Below are 19,101 nucleotides of genomic sequence, written 5' to 3' on the forward strand. Positions count from 1 at the left end.
CAGAGAGTCATGGTATGGATTGTAGACTTTAAATTTTTCCGAAAGCAATAGTTTGAAGTTAAATGCATCTTAATGATAGACTGAGATAGATTCTTTAGTTTATTTTTATGCTCAATGTATGGGATGAAAGTACTCAGAAAGAGCTTTATTGCCAAGTATGTTTGCGCATACAAGGAATTTGTTTTAGTGACATAAGCTTCCAGTACACAGAGACACCAACACACAGACAAAAAAAAAAAAAGGTAGTCAAATAAATAAGTGTATAAACAATTGTGCTATAAATGATAATGGAATAGGATTGAAAAAGATGCAGGGATGTACTAGGATGGAGGGGTAACAAATAAATATAAGGATGTTGCACTTTTGTTTGCATAAGCATAAGTATATGTATTTATCTAATCCGTTGTATCAACACAACTGAAAGGGTTAACTGCAAGTCCAACTCTTCAGTGTCTCCACCCTCTTCCTCTTTTGCTTTTATAAAGCTCACCAGTCTTTGCTGCTCTTGTGTTTGTCTTGCAATAAATCTGTCATCATGTGGACGACTCTGATGAAGTTAGACCTGACCTCTGTTTGCCTGGCTCTGTTTCTGGGCTTGATCTTTATGGTTCTGTTTGAGATCTTCAGGATAAATTCACGCAGAGGTCAAATTCCACCTGGTCCCAGACCGCTGCCTTTTGTGGGAACCATACCAAGTTTTAAGAAGCCACTTGAGGCTTTTAGATCAGTAAGTCTTTGCTGTTTCTGGTAGGAATTTAACATTTCATTCATACCTGTTTTAAAATTAAGATGCACTAAATTTGCTGTGGATCTTCTCTGAGCAGCTATCTCAGTATGGAGAAATATCTGCTGTTTATATTGGGAGGAAACCAGTGATAATCCTGAATACAATCCAGGTCACTAAGGAAGCCTTTGTTCAGGAAGCCTTTTCTGGAAGACCATTTATGCCTCTTGTAGACTGGCTATCCAAGGGACTCGGTAAGTAAAACATTATTTAGATTTTTTAAATGTGGTTTTTATACTATATCATTTTATGCTTTATAGTACTCTTTTACAGCAAAGGGTGGTTTTCACAGTAGATTCCACTAAAGAAACTGTACTTTTGGGTTATTTTTTTTAGAGCCAATGACACTATGTCCCTTTGCTTTGCGTAAACTTTTTTAGTACTTAATCAGATTCGAGAATGATCGGTTATAAAACGGATAGTTCCAGTCCTTGATTATTATTGGTTGACCTGCATTCGATGCCATACACCTGTAACCTTGTTAAAGGGATAGTTCACTTTCAAATTAAATTTTGGTATGTTTTAGTTTACCTCAAAGGCATCCAAGATGTAGTTTTCTTTGTTCTCGCAGTAGTTCCCATTTTTATATTTTTAGGTCAAACCGTTCTTGTCTGTGACTCATATAATGGAGGTCTATGGTCACCACCTCAAAGAGCATGCACAGAGGAGTCCAAATTAAACGATTGCCCATTGTAAATACACATTGATGACCTAAGAAAATGAAACGAGAGGTTTGTGTAAGAAAACGAGCAGTATTTATATCGTTTTTACCTCTTTTACACAACCACGTCCAACTGATCTGAGGGTGCGCATGTTTCCTGATGTGATGTGTGCGAGCGCTGTGGCTTAGTTTGTGCAATCGCGGAAAGCCCTGGAAGTGATCTCTCACGCATGAACGTCACTATTGTATGCACTATTGCATTTGTGTTGCTGCGGTTCCACATTCACATTTATTCATTTAGCAGACGTTTTTATCCAAAGCAACTTAGACCTACAACTGAGGAAAACAACAAGCCACTTATTTTATAGTTCACTTTAAAATTAAATTTTGGTATGTTTTAGTTTACCTCAAAGGCATCCAAGATGTAGGTTTCTTTGTTTCCGCAGTAGTTCCCATTTTTATATTTTTAGGTCAAACCGTTCTTGTCTGTGACTCATATAATGGAGGTCTATGGTTACCACCTCAAAAAGCATGCACAGAGGAGTCCAAATTAAACAATTCCCCATCGTAAGTACACATTGATGACCTAAGAAAACGAAACGAGAGGTTTGTGTAAGAAAACGAGCAGTATTTATATCGTTTTTACCTCTTTTACACAACCACGTCCAACTGATCTGAGGGTGCGCATGCTTCCTGATGTGACGTGTGCGAGCGCTGTGGCTTAGTCTGCGCAATCGCGGAAAGCCCCAGAAGTGATCTCTCACGCATGAACGTTACTATTGTATGCACTATTGCATTTGTGTTGCTGCAGTTCCACATTCACATTTATTCATTTAGCAGACGTTTTTATCCAAAGCAACTTAGACCTACAACTGAGGAAAACAACAAGCCACTTATTTTATAGTTCACTTTCAAATTAAATTTCGGTATGTTTTAGTTTACCTCAAGGGCATCCAAGATGTAGTTTTCTTTGTTCTCGCAGTAGTTCCCATTTTTATATTTTTAGGTCAAACCGTTCTTGTCTGTGACTCATATAATGGAGGTCTATGGTTACCACCTCAAAAAGCATGCACAGAGGAGTCCAAATTAAACAATTCCCCATCGTAAGTACACATTGATGACCTAAGACACCAAACGAGCGGTTTGTGTAAGAAAACGAGCAGTATTTATATTGTTTTTACCTCTTTTACACAACCACGTCCAACTGATTTGAGGGTGCGCATGCTTCCTGATGTGACGTGTGCGAGCGCTGTGGCTTAGTTTGTGCAATCGCGGAAAGCCCCGGAAGTGATCTCTTACGCATGAACATCACTATTGTATGCACTATTGCAAATGGATTTGCTGCGGTTCCGTTTTGTACATTTTTATCCAAAACAACTTAGACCTACAACTGAGGAAAACAACAAGCCACTTATTTTAAAGAGGCGAAAAAACACAGGAAGTGCTCGCAATACAGCACCTTTCAGAGATTTAGATGAGTACAAACTAGATAGGGAGGGATTATGGAAAGAGAAAGGTTTTTTTTTTTTTTAGGATGCAGTCAATGTCTTCTGTGCGTGTATTATCTATTTCAGCTAAATTAATTATTTGTATTTATTTATTTAATAAAGTATTAATAATATATTTTTGATGAAATCTGAGAGCTCTCTGACCCTTCATAGACATCAACACAACTGACATGTTCCCATGCTCAGACCCAGAAACATGGGGACATCGGTAAAACAGTCCGTGAGACATCCGTGGCTAAACTTCAGTTTCTATGAGTTTACTTTTTGTGCACTAAGAAAAAAAAATTCAACACCCACACCCATTCTCCCACATCTTCACCCATTTTGGAGTGTAGCACGATGCACATGCACACTTTTCCCTAAATGTAACCAACGTAATCATCAAAAAAATAAAAAAATAAATCTTAATTTGTGTTCCGAAGTTGACCATAGGTTTTGCTTGTTTGGAACGACATGAGTAATGACAGCGTTTTCATTTTTGGCTGTTCTAACCCCTTACATTTATTTACTCCGTATTGTGTCATGCCTAACAATTAGCTGTTCTAAATTCACTGTAAACTACAGCTTAATGCTTTGTTCTCTTTTTCGTAGGTATTGCAATGGTCACGTTTGGTCACTCCTGGAGACAGCAGAGACGCTTTGCTCTGCACACACTCAGGAATTTTGGCCTGGGGAAGAAATCAGTAGAAGATCGTGTGTTAGAGGAAAGCCGTTATCTGATTGCTGAAATGCTTAAAGCAGAAGGTATGACATGTTTATGCTCTATTTGAACTCATTCCACAATGTTGGGATGCAGACAAGCTCACCTGTGCTTTCAAAGGTCAAACAGCATCCAAGTCTTTCTGAAACACTTTCTGAAACCATTTGTACATTAATTATTGTTAAATTTATTTCTAATTGGACTGAGTATAAACTGGCACTAGCCTTTTTTTTGCCACACATATTGATGTATGTTTTTAGGCAAATCTATGAACCCACAGCATGACATACAGAATGCGGTTTCTAACATTATCTGCTCCATCGTGTTTGGAGAGCGCTTCGACTATGACAACAAACACTTCTCATACCTTCTGAAAATCTTGAGTGATCACTTCATGCTCTCAGGGACAACTGCGGTACAGGTATGATCAAATTCTTCATTTTTTTTTCATTTTCTATTTTATTTAATTCATTTATTTGTTATTGACAATGGTCACCCTGTTTGAAAATAATTATTTGCAGAATTTTAATGTTAGTTAGGTGGTGAGTCATGGGACCCGTAGTGATTACAAACAAGGAATGGGAATGATGCATTATGTTCCATAATTTCCTCAATGATCTTATAATAGTTTTTCTATCTCAGATTTTAAACTTAGTCCCCTTCATCAAGCATTTCCCTGGGCCACACCAGAAGATCATGCAGAACTTCACTGAGTTATTGGGTTTCATCCGGAATGAAGTAAGAGAACACAAAGAAACTCTGGATCCAGACAGCCCTCGAGACTTCATTGATGCCTACCTGCTGGAGATCGAGAAAGTAAGATCACTATTAATGAGAGAATGGTTCTCATTTATCCATGTAGCTGATTGATGTAAACTGATTGATTTGTTTCATCTGGAGCAGCAAAAGTCTAACGAGGGATCCACGTTTCATGAGGAGAACATGGTTATGTCAGCACTTGACCTGTTTCTGGCTGGAACCGACACAACAGCGACCACCATCAGATGGGGTCTCATCTACTTGATTCAAAACCCAGATGTACAAGGTGCTAAAGCTAAACGCTAACATTGGGCACATAGTTTTCAAATGTTTTTCCCAATGTTTTAAATTAAATATTTTTAATATTTAAAACAATACATCTTAAATGTGACACCATTGCTTTGTTGCCAGTGTTTCCTTCAGAAAATGCAAATCTACTTCCCTTTTTTTGCTCAACACAGAGCGATGTCATGAGGAGATTGTTCGGGTGCTGGGTTATGACCGTTTGCCCAGCATGGATGACCGTGACAAACTACCGTACACATACGCCACTGTTCACGAGATTCAACGCTGTGCCAACATTGTACCCTTTGGCGTTGCTCATGAAACGACTCAGCCCACAAAACTACGAGGATATGACATTCCCAAGGTAATGAATGGAGCATGAATAAAGTTAAGTGAAGTGTGGCGACCCATACTTGAAATATGTGCTCTGCATTTAACACATCCAAGTGCACATACACCCGGAGCAGTGGGCAGCCATAATGCTGTGATGCCCGAGGAGCATTTGTGGGTTTAGTGCCTTGCTCAAGGGTCTCAACTCAGTCGTGGTATTGAAGGTTGGAAGATAGTGATGTATATTCACTCCCCCTGCCTAAAATTCCTTCTGGACCTGAGACTCAAACCCACAACCTTCATGACTCTACAAGACTCTCTTACCATTAGGCCACAACTCGCTCCAGAAAAACCTGTTAAACAATTTGTTGATGAACAACTTGACTTAAGGGTGTGTATAAAGAATATCAAAAATATCAGCAGATATCATAATAAAACTTTTTTCATAGTATAAAAAGCAGATTAATCTAAGAATAAAGAAATTGGATTAAGATAGTATATATTTTTTATTACAACAAACCAAAACAAATCAAACCTTACTCGTCCAGTCACCTAAATTAATTTTATAAAAATGAAATTATGTAAGAAGGTTTTAGTGGAAGAAGATAATGACACAGTTAAGGTTATGATGATAAATCATTACCGTTTCACATTTCTCCGTAAAACCATAGGCTATTTGATTATTTGGATTTGGAAAAACTTGCGATAAATACTGCTCAGCATTAGGCAAAGTTATTTAAAATCTCATGCAGATGCAACATGCAGTATGCGTTTCATTTTCTATGAAAACATAATGTAAGGCACAGTGCTGGGAGAAATTGTATGAAGAATGTATGAATTAATAAATTCTGTGATTGCATATGGGGGAACCAAATATCTTCAGAAAAGCTTTGATGGCATTTGCTTTTTATCTTCACTCCATGTGATACCTAAAAAATTGGTGGTTGTGAGTCAGCACTGCTTTATTTCTGCTGATCCATAAGCGCCACCTGCTGTCAGACAATGGATTTATATTTTCATTAACTTCTTTCATATTTTTTTTTTTTGTCAGAACTTTATTTGATCATGTAGTAAATGTAATAATGTGATGTTGTAAGTCACCCAAATCATTGATTACAGTACCTTTAGAGGTACAAGTTAAAACAGCTTGTCACTGGGACAAAACCATCAGAGGGACATGCTGTGTAACCTCATTACCCCTAAAGTGTTTTAATATTAGTACCTTAGAGTACTCATATGTTACTATTTTAAACCCTTTAGGGATAAAGAATGTACAAAAGGGTTCTGCCTCAGTGACAAGCTGTTGTAACATTTTCATATTTTCTGAGTACGGGTTATGTGTTTAATTTTTGAAAAGTTTAATTCAACTCTGTTGAACTTTACTCATACAGGGAACTGTGATCATGACAAACTTAGCAGCAATTTTCAGTGATAAGAAGCACTGGAAGCATCCGGACGCCTTTAACCCGGAGAATTTCTTGGATGAGAATGGGAACTTCTTCAAACCAGAGTCTTTCATCGCCTTCTCATTGGGTGAGTCAGCTGTTTGTCAAATTATTACACATATTTAACCATCAGGAAGATTTACTGTAATGATTTGTGTGTTTGTTATCAGGTCCGAGGGTCTGTCTCGGGGAGACTCTGGCGAGGACCGAGCTCTTCTTGTACATCACGTCTCTCCTACAGCGGATTCATTTCTCCTGGCCGTCGGAGCCACAGACCATAGACATGGATGGGGTCATGGGTGTTTTTCACTTTCCTCAGAGTTTCAACATCATCTGCCGCAGCAGAGATACCAAAGAGTGACCATCAGCAACTCAAACCATATCTCACAGACATCATCATGTCATTCCTGTAACAAAAATCATTTATTTCCTTGACAATGTATGTTAACAGTTTTGAATGTCATATTTTATGTATTCAAAAATTAAATGTAAATTTTACTGTCATTCGTCATGTTTATAATAATTATTTTATACTTGTGATAAATTCATGTATTTTATTATATGTTATTGCTCAGGAGTGAATCCTCTGCAGTGAATGGGTCAGAATGAGAGTCCAAACAGCTGATAAAAACATATATTTATTTATTGCACAAGTCACACATAACTTCATTCATTCATTCATTCATTCATTATGTGCATGAACGAATAAAAAAAAGAAAAAGAAAAAACATAACAGGAAGAAGAAAATCTTATGGTACCTGTCGCTTATTTGGCACATCAAAAAAAAAAAAAAAAAAAAAAAAAAACGCTACTTTATAAATGGATCAACCCCAATCCTCACCCCAAACACCAAGTATTTTCAGTAATACCTATCTTTACACTTAATTATCATCATTTTAAGCATGTTAGTCATCATTAGAAATTCAAATCTTTGAATTTTAGAAGTCCAGAATTTACAAATAAACAATTTGTTTGTTCTCTGTAGCCTTTCTTTTTGATAATCCTTAATGTTTTTTTTCTGTAACAAAAACAGAGATCTTGTGTTACTAGAGCATGTATTAGCCCAGACTTCAGTGCAGTATCCAAGATATGGAAGTATTAGGCAATTGTACAACATATGCAATGAAAAACAGTCTAAAACATCTTTAACCTGATACAAGACCCCAATACTTTTACAAACTTTACTCTTAATATAAACTATGTGATCTTTCCAATTCAATTTATCATTCAAAATAACACCTAAGAATTTCTTTAATTTCATTTCCTTCAGTTGCTATTCTTACATTTTCATTCTTTTTACAATTACCAAAAATCATGTATTTTGTTTTCTCCCAATTTAAACATAATTTGTTTTTGTCAAACCACTTCTTAACTTTTCCCATTTCTGAATTTATATTTTCTGTAATTTCGGACAAATTATTTTCAGAATAAAAAAAGTTGGTATCACCGGCAAACATCAAAAAGTGTAATACTTTAGAAACTTCACAGAGGTCATTAATGAAAAAAGAAATAGTAATGGGCCTAAACAGATCCTTGTGGAACTCCACATATTATATATTTTAAATCAGATCTTTGACCATAAATTTTAACAAACTGCTGTTGATTGTTAAGATAACTTTTGAGCCATTGAAGAGCTGGATCCCTAATGCCATAGCTGTATGATTTTGACAATAGCAAACTGTGATTTATGGTGTCGAATGCTTTGCTTAAGTCGATGAAGACCTCACTGTGTGTTGCTAATTCTCAGTTGCAAAAGTTATTTTTTCTATGAGTTCAATTAATGCCAAAGCTGTTGATATGTTTGCTCTAAAGCCATATTGTTTTTCAGTAATTAATTAATGTTTTTCTAAAAAAATATTTAGTTTTGGAGCAAACCACTTTTCAAGGATTTTTGAAAACTGAGAGAGCAATGACACTGGTCTGTAGTTGTTTGAAAAGTGGAACGACTTTAGCGACCTTCGTCTTCTCAGGAAAGACACCCGAATGTATAGACAAATTAAAAATAAAAGTCAGGGGATTAATAATACAGCACAATAATCCAAAAGTAATTTTTGTGTGTGTGTCTGGTGTATGATTAATAAGGTAAATCTGTGAGTGTGGACAGTCCCAGAGGCTTGATGTAGTGGATGTCTTGTAAACACTGCCATCTGGTGGACAGGAGCTCATCCACAGAGGTTGAGTCCTCAGGGTCAGTCTGGGTCAGACAAGGCCACAGTCTCTTCAGAAACATTCAGCGCTGCTTAATTAGACTTCTCAGATGAGTAAAGAAAGTGCTTCCTGTCAGATGCAGGGATATTTGATCTGAGGAATAGCAGGCTGATATAATATAATAACTGCACATAATGTAAAAACTGCACATAATAAGTATTACATTACATTAATAAAATGTTCATAATGGAATAATTTTCTCAAAATGTAATTTAATCTTTAACAATTATTACATTAAGATAATTATTTTGTTATATTGTCATAATTATATAATTTTACTTAAAATAAAGTATAATCAGCCCGGAATATTATTAGAGACAGTCCAAATATTTGTGCTGTTATTTAGTCTCTGCTAAAGTACTGCTTTTTAAAAATGACATTTTTAATTTTTAATATGCATTGCTAAGAATTCACTTGGACAACTTGAAAGGCGATTTCCACAGTATTTATTTATTTATTTATTTTTGCACTCTCAGAATCCAGATTTTTAAATGGTTGTATTTCAGCCAATTATTGTCTGATCCTAATAAACCATACATTAATGGAAAGATGATTTATTGCGTTTTCAGATGATGTATAACTCTAAATTTCGAAAAAATTGACACTTACTGTAAGACTGGTTTTGTGGTCAAGGGTCACAAATAAGGTGCTTTTTTACAACAATATTACTTTTACATAGTAACAGTTAAAATATTTTCTGTAAATCTTAACTTATAACATTAATATACTTAAACTAAATATAAAACAAGCTATTTGTCATTGCCAGGACATTTTTATAGAAAATATGTTATAGTTTGTTATTGAAAAACAAGTTATGATCCAGATTCCATAGCCTCGATCTTAACATTAACAGACACTTTCCTATTAGAGACCTGACCAGTCGCGGCACCCATTGCAGTAGATTCCGCCGCGGGACAACACTATGACTCAAAATGACCAATTGATAATTTTTTTCTCTCTCAGATATATGCGAAATTGGAAATGATTGGCGTAGAATTACATGATATAAACTCATCATTGTGTGATTCAAAATATTACCAAAATTCCTTTTATTCTGTGGTGGAAACTGGCTTCAATAAAAAAAAAAAAGAAAAAAAAAAAAAGATAATAATTAGCAGTGCTCTGGATCGCGGGTCAAAACCAACTTTAAATGATAGTATGTTTATGAATTTTTCAGATCATGCAGGTTGGAGTGTGTCAGTTTGATGACGGTCGGTGTGTAAAAACAAGAATACTCTTCATCTTCATGACATGTTTATGACTTCTGTTTCTTCATCAGTTAGGGCTGTGTTTAATTGAGTGTGTGTCTGTCCTGAATCACTGTTTGACATCTGCTGATTCTGCTCAGGTGTGTGACGTCTAGATGAAGTGTGTTTGCACATTCAGTCAAGTTTGACCTAATCATTTTATGTCCAGAGTTCGTTGTGGAAATGCTAATACGTGGGTGTGTGTCTTAATCAGACTCTCATATAATTATCATTACTCTATTAAACAAAAGGATGGCCATTCATCTTTTTAGGATATTTAAATAAGGTTTTCTTTTTAATCATATGATTAGTTTGACCTGAGACTCATATTTCAGACTGTAAAACAAATATTTCCCCTCTTTTCACCAGGTTTTGAGAAGAAGGTGAATGCAGATAGGGTATTATTATTTTCATATGCAGCTGGTTCCAGCACACAGGCTGTTACTTGTAAAGCGGTCAGTCATTTGGCCTGAAAGAGTTTGATAAACGTCTGTGTAATTGTTATGAATGAGACAGCATCACCCAGATCCAGCCACCCGTTCACACACACTCGGCTCTGATCATACCAGACTGATGACAATAATGACACAAAATACTGAGAGCACACACACCTTTTCTGTTTCTTCATACTAATCTCACTAATATTTCCACTTTTTTGGTGTTTTTGTGAAATATCAGGTTTTTCTTCTTCTGTGTCACCTTATGTAGGCTTTATGGAGGCATGATGAATTAATATGAATATCTCTATATGTGTACATGAGTGTGTGCATTTGTTATTTGGGTGGGAAGGTTCAAAAGGTTAGATATGCACAATATAGATATATCTAGGCTTTAATAATATGCACCATTTTGTACTAAAGAATAGAACAGAAATATTTGAAATGGGACATTTGTACAGTGACACTAATGGAGCAGAAATAATGTACTTCAGTTTGAAATAGATTGAAATAAAGTAAGTATTAACAAAACAACAAATAAGAAATAAAAGGTTTATAGTGATATAAAAATACAAAAATATAGGCCGTAAAATTGGCACATTATTATTATTATTATTATTATTATTATTATTATGAAAAATGTAATTGAGTAATAGTATTTACTGTATAAGGCTTCAGAAATAGCAATAATAATAACAATAATAATAATTGTTATTATCATATTGCTATTTCTACATGTTTAATTATAATAATAATAAAAACACATTATTTTGTACCACGTTTAAGAACTGTTACTAATTAAATATGTTTGTTAAACAGATGTAATATAATTATTATAATTATTGCCATTTCTGAAGCCTTATAAATACTAATACTACTCATAATGTAATTTTTATAATAATGATAATTCTGCATGCTTAACAACAACAACAATAATAAGATGCAATTTTTAAGGCTTATATTCTTGTTGAACAGATTGTTAATTTCTTTCAGGCAGCAGAAACATATTTATTGTCGTGGCTTTTGTATGAATTATTTTCTTTTTGTGATTCACAGATTTTGATCTGATTCTGATGCATGCATTCATGATTGTTTTTCAGCCTGTCACCTCCTCTGTAATGAAGGAGGAGTGTCAACACACACTTAAATAAGAGCCACGAGCATTCATCAGAACACACACCAGACGTCTGTCACAGCTCCTGGACTCCAGCAACACAAAGGTAACACACTGCATTTATCAGCACTCTTTCTTCAGAAACTTACGCTTCAAAATGAATATACTGAAAATATATAGAGCACCATTACTGCATTATGGCAAGACAATACAGGTGAATATCTTAAATTAATAATTGCAAAAATTATAGTGCACTATATATGTTATGTTATTCTCATATGTTATGTTGAAGTATGCAAATAAGGCATTATGTAATTAAAAAGGCACATTGGATAAAGCTAGGTTAATAATTCTTTTTTTTAATCAAGATTTTTAGGAATAATATGCTGTTTAAATCCAGGTGAATGATATATGAACAAACCCTTCTATAAAAACTTCAGAATCTAGCTGAGAACAAAGCTGTAGATGTTTCAGTGTTCAGTCACCTGAAGCCTTGCCAACATTCCTTCTAACACACTTTATATAAAACAATTAAGCTTAGTTAAACTACAAAACTTTGATCCATATATTATAAAATATGCATTTATACTTAGATTTGCTTAACTTTGAGACCCATTTTTTGATTATTTAAAAATTCTAGTTATTATACATTCTTAAAAATAAAGGTTCTTCACTGGCATCGATGGTTTGATGAAGAACCTTTAACATCCGTCAAATCTTTCCATTCCATAAAACCTTCTTATTAGTGGAAACTGTTCAAATCTTCTTTGCACTAGAAGATAAAGCATTCTTTTGAGAACTGTTCTCAGAAATGTTCTTTTCAGAACTCAAATTGGTTCTTCTGTGACATCAGTGTGAAAACCCCTATTTGTATCAAACTCTTTTTTTTTTTTAGCATGATCCGTTTAAACACCACGTCCAGTCTGAGCGCAGGCTGATGTGTCTGCATGGGTTTACACGTGATGATGTGTCCGGTTCAGCAGCTGGATGATGTCATGCACTTTAATCCAGCTGCTCCATAGATTCTTATTCAGCTGTGAGTCTAAGAGAAATATGATAATGACTCGCCGTTCGGTTTGGGAGGAGAAGCAAGAAACTCTCGATAATGATTTTATAATTGTACTGATTTAAATGTTCACTGTAAGACAAAGAGTTTGTCATTAATCTCTGTATGAATTTATAAATGAGAGGATCATGAGGTCAGGTTATTGGTCAGCAGGATTTGCCGTGACATTTCGATGAGGAAACATAAAAAGATACATGATTGTGTTTTAGTATTTGATTCTTTACTATGATGATCTTCACAGCATTTAGTGCTGAAGGTGCATTCTGGGAAGACTTCCTTCTCTGTCTGGCTCGACTAAATTATTATTATATATTTTATTGATTACTTGATTTAAAATATATATATTTAGTTTTATTTATTAGAAATGTATTTGTTACTATTTTGATATTTATTTATTTATTACATTTATTTTATTTAATATTTTATATATATATTTTTTTATTGGCTGATTGAAAAAGCATTTAACACATTTAGTTTTTTCTTTCTTTCAGTCTGCTCGTAGAAATGTCTCGATTTAACCGCAGCACTACTGGAGTCCCCAGTGCCAGTGTTTCTGCAGCTGCGACTCCAGGTGAGGAAGAAGAGGAAGAGGAAGATGAGGAGGGAGACTGCATGAAAAAGAGTCCAAACTGAGATTTGATGCTTTCAGGGAGATGTAAACGTTTCCTCTCTCATTCACAGACACACTTCTGACGGTTCTCTCCGTCGACTTCCTGAAATCCAAGGATGGGCCGAACCGCCGCGAGCATCACACAGACGCTTACTTCAGCGACAAGCTGATCGTCCGCAGAGGACAGACCTTCCAGATGTGGATCGAGTTCTCCAGACCCTTCAACCCCAGATCTGACAATCTGCAGCTGCAGCTGAAGTTAGGTGAGTGAGCTGGCACACAACCTGTTTGACAACAGTCATTATATTCCCATTTCACATCACCAGGTGCTCAGAAATGACTCGTTACCTTTTAAATCTTAATTTGACACATACTAAGAAGTCAGACATCTCAACAAGATAACAGACTTAAGTCCTGTTTGTTTATAACTGAGTTTTGTTGGATATCTTGTGAAAACTCATAAAACACAGACATGCAGTGGCTTCAGAAACATGTTTTTCATTCAGTGTTTTTTATCCGGAGTCTGATACGTTAGCATTGACTGACAAACCAGTGTGTGACACAGAGAGAAAGACGCCCAGACATTCTGACGGTTATTTGGAGAAGAAGCCCTGACAGATGAATCTATTGATTGGTGATGGATGTGGGTCATGAAGTGCTTGGGTTTGGAGCAGGACTAGTGATTGTGTGACCTCATCCGTCTAATCCAGCTGCTCCTTGAGTCTTATTTCTTAATGGATCTCCAGCCGAGTCACAGACAGATGATTCAGTTAAAGCTAAATCATTAAGAAGTTGTTCGTCTGACTGAATGTTTCCACGTCTTGGTTGTGTTTTCCACACAGAGCCCATCTTCAGCAGCAGCACTGGGATTCTCATCTCTGTCCCGTTAGTGGACGTCCTGGAAGACGGCCGCTGGGAGATGAAGATTGTGGAGCAGAAAGACAAGCGTGTGCGGCTGGCGGTCAACACTCTTCCGTCCGCCTCCATCGGCTGCTACAAGGTGACCGTGGAGTCTTTCTCACCCAAGGGCAAGCTGCTGTTCCCCTGCACCCCCAACGACGTCTACCTGCTCTTCAACCCCTGGTGTGAAGGTACACGCTCAATCAAGAACAATCACATTAGCATGAATGAAGTGACACAACATCCACGTGTCTGTCCTCAGATGATGCCGTGTATCTGGATAATGAAGCAGAGAGGAAAGAGTACGTCCTGAACAGCATGGGCAGAATTTACTACGGAACTGAGCAGCAGATTGGAACCAGAACATGGAACTTTGCCCAGGTGTGGAAACACAGCCACTCTTATTATTATTATTATTATAGTTTGAATTTTGAATAATAATAATAATAATAATAATAATAATAATAATAATTATTATTATTATTATTATTATGCTATTCTTTTACCAGTTTGAACAGATCTGTTATTTTCTATAATTGTTTTATTGTTGTTGTTTCAATGGTTATTATTGTTTTTAAATGTAATCATTTAATTTTTAGATTCTAGTATTATCTGTAATTCTATAATCTGTAATGACGATGATGCTGATTATTATTAGCAGTATCTTCATTATTATTAATCTTTTAGTTGTGATGATGATGATTGTTTTTATTAATTTAATTTATTATTATTAAGTATTTCTACTGGTTTGAACACATTCTATTATTATCTATATTTATATGATTAATATTATAATTATTGCTATTATTATTATTATTATTATTATCAGTATTATTAATTTGTATCATCATCATCATTGTCGTCGTCATCATTGCCATGCAATTGTTTTTTTTTCATATTTATTATTGTCTATAAATCTAATAATAATAATAATACAATTATAATATAATGGAAATAACAAATAATAATAGTAACAATAAATATTAACATAATTAATATAATAAATATAAATAACAATAAAAATAAGCAACAACAATAATATTAAATATTTTTATTAACGTAATTATAATATTATTGTGTATTATGTAATTGTTTATCAGTTTCAATCAAATTCTGGTATTATCTATGATTCTATAATTATTTCCAGTTGATGGATTCATGATTCTGATTTGGATTATTTTGCATTTGTTTGATCAGTTTGAACAGGAGATCCTGGAAGCATGTCTGTTCATTCTGGAGAGAGGTCAGGTGGCTATGACCGAATGGAGAGATCCAGTGATTGTGTCCAGAATGATATCTGCTCTGGTGAGTCACGATCACATGGATTCATAAGAAATCATGATTATGATTTGAGAAGGTGAAATACAGTAGCCAGCATCTGGCAGTTTTAGGTTCTTATGAGCCTTCTGTGTTCATACACAGGACACAAAACAACACTCAGCTTGTGTTTCCCGTGAGGAACAGAAAAGTGTGATGCACGGTTAAAGAGCTGAAAGCACTGTTTTTCATTAGCTTCTCTGCTCTTCTGTGACAGGTGAACTCCAACGATGACTACGGTGTTCTGATGGGTAGCTGGAAGGACAGCTATGAGGGCGGGACGTCCCCCACGGCCTGGAGCGGCAGCGGGGACATCCTGAGACAGTATTACAAAAGCTCAGGGAAACCTGTCAGATACGCTCAGTGCTGGGTCTATGCAGGAGTCACCAATTCTGGTACGCTTGGATTCATTGCTCTTTCTATCACTCTATTAAAAATATATTTGTATCATGTTTTTAGGAATAAAATGTTGTGTCTATCTCAGTGTTGAGATGTCTTGGTATTCCCACCCGCTGTGTGACCAACTTCAACTCGGCTCACGACACGGACCTTTCCTTGACCACAGACATTTATATTGATGACAAGCTGGAAATTATCAAAGACAAGACCAGCGACTCTGTCTGGTATGATACTTTTGTTTGAGAAACGATAACTTCATACACGGTGCACTTTAAGATTCAAAACTTTTCCAGGATGTTTTCATTCACTTAGAGCTATGTTAAACACTGCATTAAAGAAAACTTTCAAATCCATAATAAGGGAAACAAATGAAAACAATCAAACTAAAAGTTTGAGGTCTTGTTTTAGGGCTATTCTGCTTTATTTGTGTAAATTGCAGACTAACAACAACACTTGATATAACTCTCCTGTAGGAACTTCCACGTGTGGAACGAGTCCTGGATGACCCGTCCGGACCTCCCGGCTGGTTACGGCGGGTGGCAGGTGGTGGACGCGACCCCTCAGGAGCCCAGCCAGGGTTCGTACCGCTGCGGTCCCACTTCTGTTTTCGCCGTCCGCAACGGACACGTCGAGCTGAAATTCGACACTCCGTTTGTCTTTGCTGAAGTGAGTGCTTTCATATGAAGCTCTTCTCACCATCATTTGTGTCTGAACATCTTCTGAAAGACTGAAACGGCTTCACTGTGTGTCTCAGGTGAACAGTGACAGGATCTACTGGCAGAAGAAACCCGATGGAAGCTTCAGTCAGGTTAATGTGGAGAAGAACTCCATCGGTCAGAGCATCAGCACTAAAGCTGTGGGATCTGATGCTCGTGTGGACATCACACACCTCTACAAATACCCAGAAGGTAACAAAACCACTGCATCTGGTCCACAACCTAGAGCTGCTTTCCTAGAAACAATTTAACATGCTTCCAATGGGGATCGTTTCTTACTTTCATGCATATTCAATAATAATGAACTAAAATGTATTAATTAAATGTTACATTTGCAACTAGCTGAAATAAAATAAGTTTTATTTATATTTTCAGTTAACATTTATTTTATTTGAAGTAACATCATATTTTTATTGTTCGTTTTAGTTAAGGATAATATCACGGATGCAAGCACTGCAGCTCAAAATTATTTACAATAAAAAAATCCATTACACAAGCACACATAAAAACAAATAATATACAAGAAGATGAAAGAGGAGACCCACTTTATAATAGTTACAAAAAGGTGAACTTAAAATGAGAAAACATTGGAAGCAGCAGTTAATTTTGATAATCTGGATCCGACTGTAAGCAGCACACTTTAGATGATGGGTTTGGAGGGAATATTTCAGAAGAACTCAGTCTCCTCTTTACTGTCTGATCACGTCCGTCAGGTTCAGCGGAGGAGCGCATTGCTGTGGAAAGGGCCAGTCGCTTCGGCTCCAAACCCACTTTGTATCCGTCTCCCACCAGCAATGACGTGAGCGTTGAGTTTGTCATGGACGGGGAAGGACCTCGTATCGGTGGAGATGCCAAACTCTCCATCATCCTGAAGAACAGGAGCTCAAGTCAGCGCACGGCCAGTCTGCTGTGTGAGGTGATGGTCATGTACTACACCGGCGTGCTGAAATCCACTGTGAAGAAGGATCGGATCCCTCTCAACCTCAGACCACAAGAGAGTGAGTTTTACAGTCCCACCAGAGACGTTCTTCTGCTTATTGTGCCCCAAACTGTCTCAATTAGTAGCTGCATTTCTCAAAAATGACCTGATGGTGATACCTACTTGTAGTTGGTGTTGAACTTCACAAACTTTGAACTGTTTAGGGTTTAAATAAGGAAAAGAGTTAAGCTGATAAGCTGTTGTGCATCTAAAAGTGGAAATATTTTTAAATGGATATTTCTGTATATGAACAACAATCTGATCAACTTTATGTATTATGGATGGATCTCAGTTAGATAATGTTGCATCTGTTTTCCGTCTTAAAAAGTTACTAAAACTTAATTTGAGCCTGAGAGGGTTAAATGTAGTGTTTTTTAGTGGGAAAAGACACAAATCAACACAAAGTTCTCAAGCTGGTGCACAGGTTTGAGAGGTTAATTGAATTTGCATGCATGTTTAAGATTATGAGAAGTCAGCAAAATGACTGTACAAAATGACCATGAAATATTCCATTATAATCATTAATGCCATGTTTCTTTTCTCTCCGTTCAGCCAAGGTTATTCCTTGGACTCTGCAGTATGTGGAGTACATGAACCATCTGGTGGACCAGGGCGCTCTGAATCTGGCGGTCACCGGACGGGTCAACGAGACACAACAGATTCTGGCCACACAGTTCAACTTCAGGCTGCGCACACCAGACCTCATCATCACTGTACGTCGAGGAGCCACTAGTCTTTATCTGGGACCTTTAACAAGCACAACACTTTCTTATATCTTTCTTACTGTCAAATCTGTTGATGTTCAACCTGGTTCAATGCATCTAAAAGCACCATATTTTAAATCACAAATGAGATTTGAGAATTAAGTGTCCTTAATTTAAAAAAATCTCCCTCCATTGATTGTGTTTTGACTGTTTCAGCCTCTAGGGGACGCTGTGGTGGGTAAAGAGCTGACAGTCAAGATCACGTTCCAGAACCCTCTGTCACAAGTGTTGAGGAACGTTCTGTTCCGTATAGAGGGATTGGGAATGCAGAGCGTCAGGAAGGTCGCGTATGGGTAAGACTTTCAGTGTTTAAGAGCATGCACTTCATGCAGATTTGCTTCATGTGTGTGAGCTGTACATTAAATATGATGAACTGTATTTAAAGAGTGAAAAGCTTCCAGACAGTTTCTAATCTACATGTGTGTTTCTCAGTGATGTGGATAAGCTTGCGACGGTTACACTGACAGAGAAGTTTGTCCCCACTGTCGCCGGCTCTCAGAAGCTCCTGGCATCGATGGACTGCCGTCTGCTCACTCAAGTGCACGGAGTCGCTGATATTGTGGTCAAACCGAAGTAAAAAAGCTTTCTTTTAAGTCATTGTAATTCCTGCTAAAGCTCTCAGCTGTCTCCAGGATATAAGAATATTTACTAAATGAAATGATCATTTAGAGTTAAAAATAATCATGAAACTAATGTTAATTAACAATAAAGGTCTTTCATGCTTTATTCATATCCTGTCTGTCTGGGTTTGTTTGCGTGTTGGTTTCAAATATCTACAGTGTATCTCAGAAACTGCTTGCTGTACCATTATTTAGTCTTGTGAGCTCAGTGTTTTAATGGTCAGTTTATGTTTGTTCTTATTTGTCAGCTCT

The 19,101-nt window shown here is 36.4% G+C and overlaps 2 protein-coding genes across 4 annotated transcripts; both read left to right on the top strand.

Annotated features, from left to right (window-relative positions):
• Positions 1 to 490: 490 nt before the first annotated feature.
• On the top strand, positions 491 to 6,976 carry LOC113041252 (cytochrome P450 2B4-like). Of its 3 annotated transcripts, none has more exons than XM_026199685.1 (9): positions 491 to 727; positions 825 to 978; positions 3,545 to 3,697; positions 3,986 to 4,074; positions 4,296 to 4,469; positions 4,554 to 4,698; positions 4,874 to 5,061; positions 6,419 to 6,560; positions 6,643 to 6,976. In XM_026199685.1, exons 1-9 carry the CDS (start codon positions 536 to 538, stop codon positions 6,831 to 6,833), a joined length of 1,428 nt encoding a protein of 475 aa, XP_026055470.1. In that variant the 5' UTR covers positions 491 to 535; the 3' UTR covers positions 6,834 to 6,976. The 3 variants fall into 3 exon arrangements, with proteins under 3 accessions (XP_026055470.1, XP_026055468.1, XP_026055469.1); XM_026199683.1 differs by having other exon boundaries at positions 492 to 727; positions 3,914 to 4,074; XM_026199684.1 differs by having other exon boundaries at positions 495 to 727; positions 3,914 to 4,074; positions 4,557 to 4,698.
• A 6,062-nt stretch (positions 6,977 to 13,038) lies between these two features.
• On the top strand, positions 13,039 to 18,934 carry LOC113041746 (protein-glutamine gamma-glutamyltransferase K-like). The gene is made up of 13 exons (XM_026200388.1): positions 13,039 to 13,115; positions 13,226 to 13,417; positions 13,997 to 14,245; positions 14,317 to 14,435; positions 15,252 to 15,359; positions 15,589 to 15,766; positions 15,856 to 15,994; positions 16,244 to 16,436; positions 16,525 to 16,678; positions 17,200 to 17,484; positions 18,018 to 18,178; positions 18,386 to 18,522; positions 18,662 to 18,934. The coding sequence occupies exons 1-13, from the start codon at positions 13,049 to 13,051 to the stop codon at positions 18,804 to 18,806; spliced, it is 2,127 nt and encodes a 708-aa protein (XP_026056173.1). The 5' UTR covers positions 13,039 to 13,048; the 3' UTR covers positions 18,807 to 18,934.
• The last annotated feature ends 167 nt before the right edge of the window (positions 18,935 to 19,101 follow it).

The sequence above is a fragment of the Carassius auratus genome, chromosome 23, assembly GCF_003368295.1.
Source record: "Carassius auratus strain Wakin chromosome 23, ASM336829v1, whole genome shotgun sequence".
NCBI classification, from domain to species: Eukaryota; Metazoa; Chordata; class Actinopteri; order Cypriniformes; family Cyprinidae; genus Carassius; species Carassius auratus.

Coding starts and splice junctions, on each gene's coding strand:
- LOC113041252 (XM_026199683.1), top strand. CDS start 536: ATGTGGACGACTCTGATGAAGTTAGACCTGACCTCTGTTTGCCTGGCT. Junction 979..3,544: donor CTGGCTATCCAAGGGACTCG/GTAAGTAAAACA, acceptor TCTTTTTCGTAG/GTATTGCAATGGTCACGTTT. Junction 4,470..4,553: donor ACCTGCTGGAGATCGAGAAA/GTAAGATCACTA, acceptor TTTCATCTGGAG/CAGCAAAAGTCTAACGAGGG.
- LOC113041746 (XM_026200388.1), top strand. CDS start 13,049: ATGTCTCGATTTAACCGCAGCACTACTGGAGTCCCCAGTGCCAGTGTT. Junction 16,437..16,524: donor CTCCGTTTGTCTTTGCTGAA/GTGAGTGCTTTC, acceptor TGTGTGTCTCAG/GTGAACAGTGACAGGATCTA. Junction 18,179..18,385: donor CACCAGACCTCATCATCACT/GTACGTCGAGGA, acceptor TGACTGTTTCAG/CCTCTAGGGGACGCTGTGGT.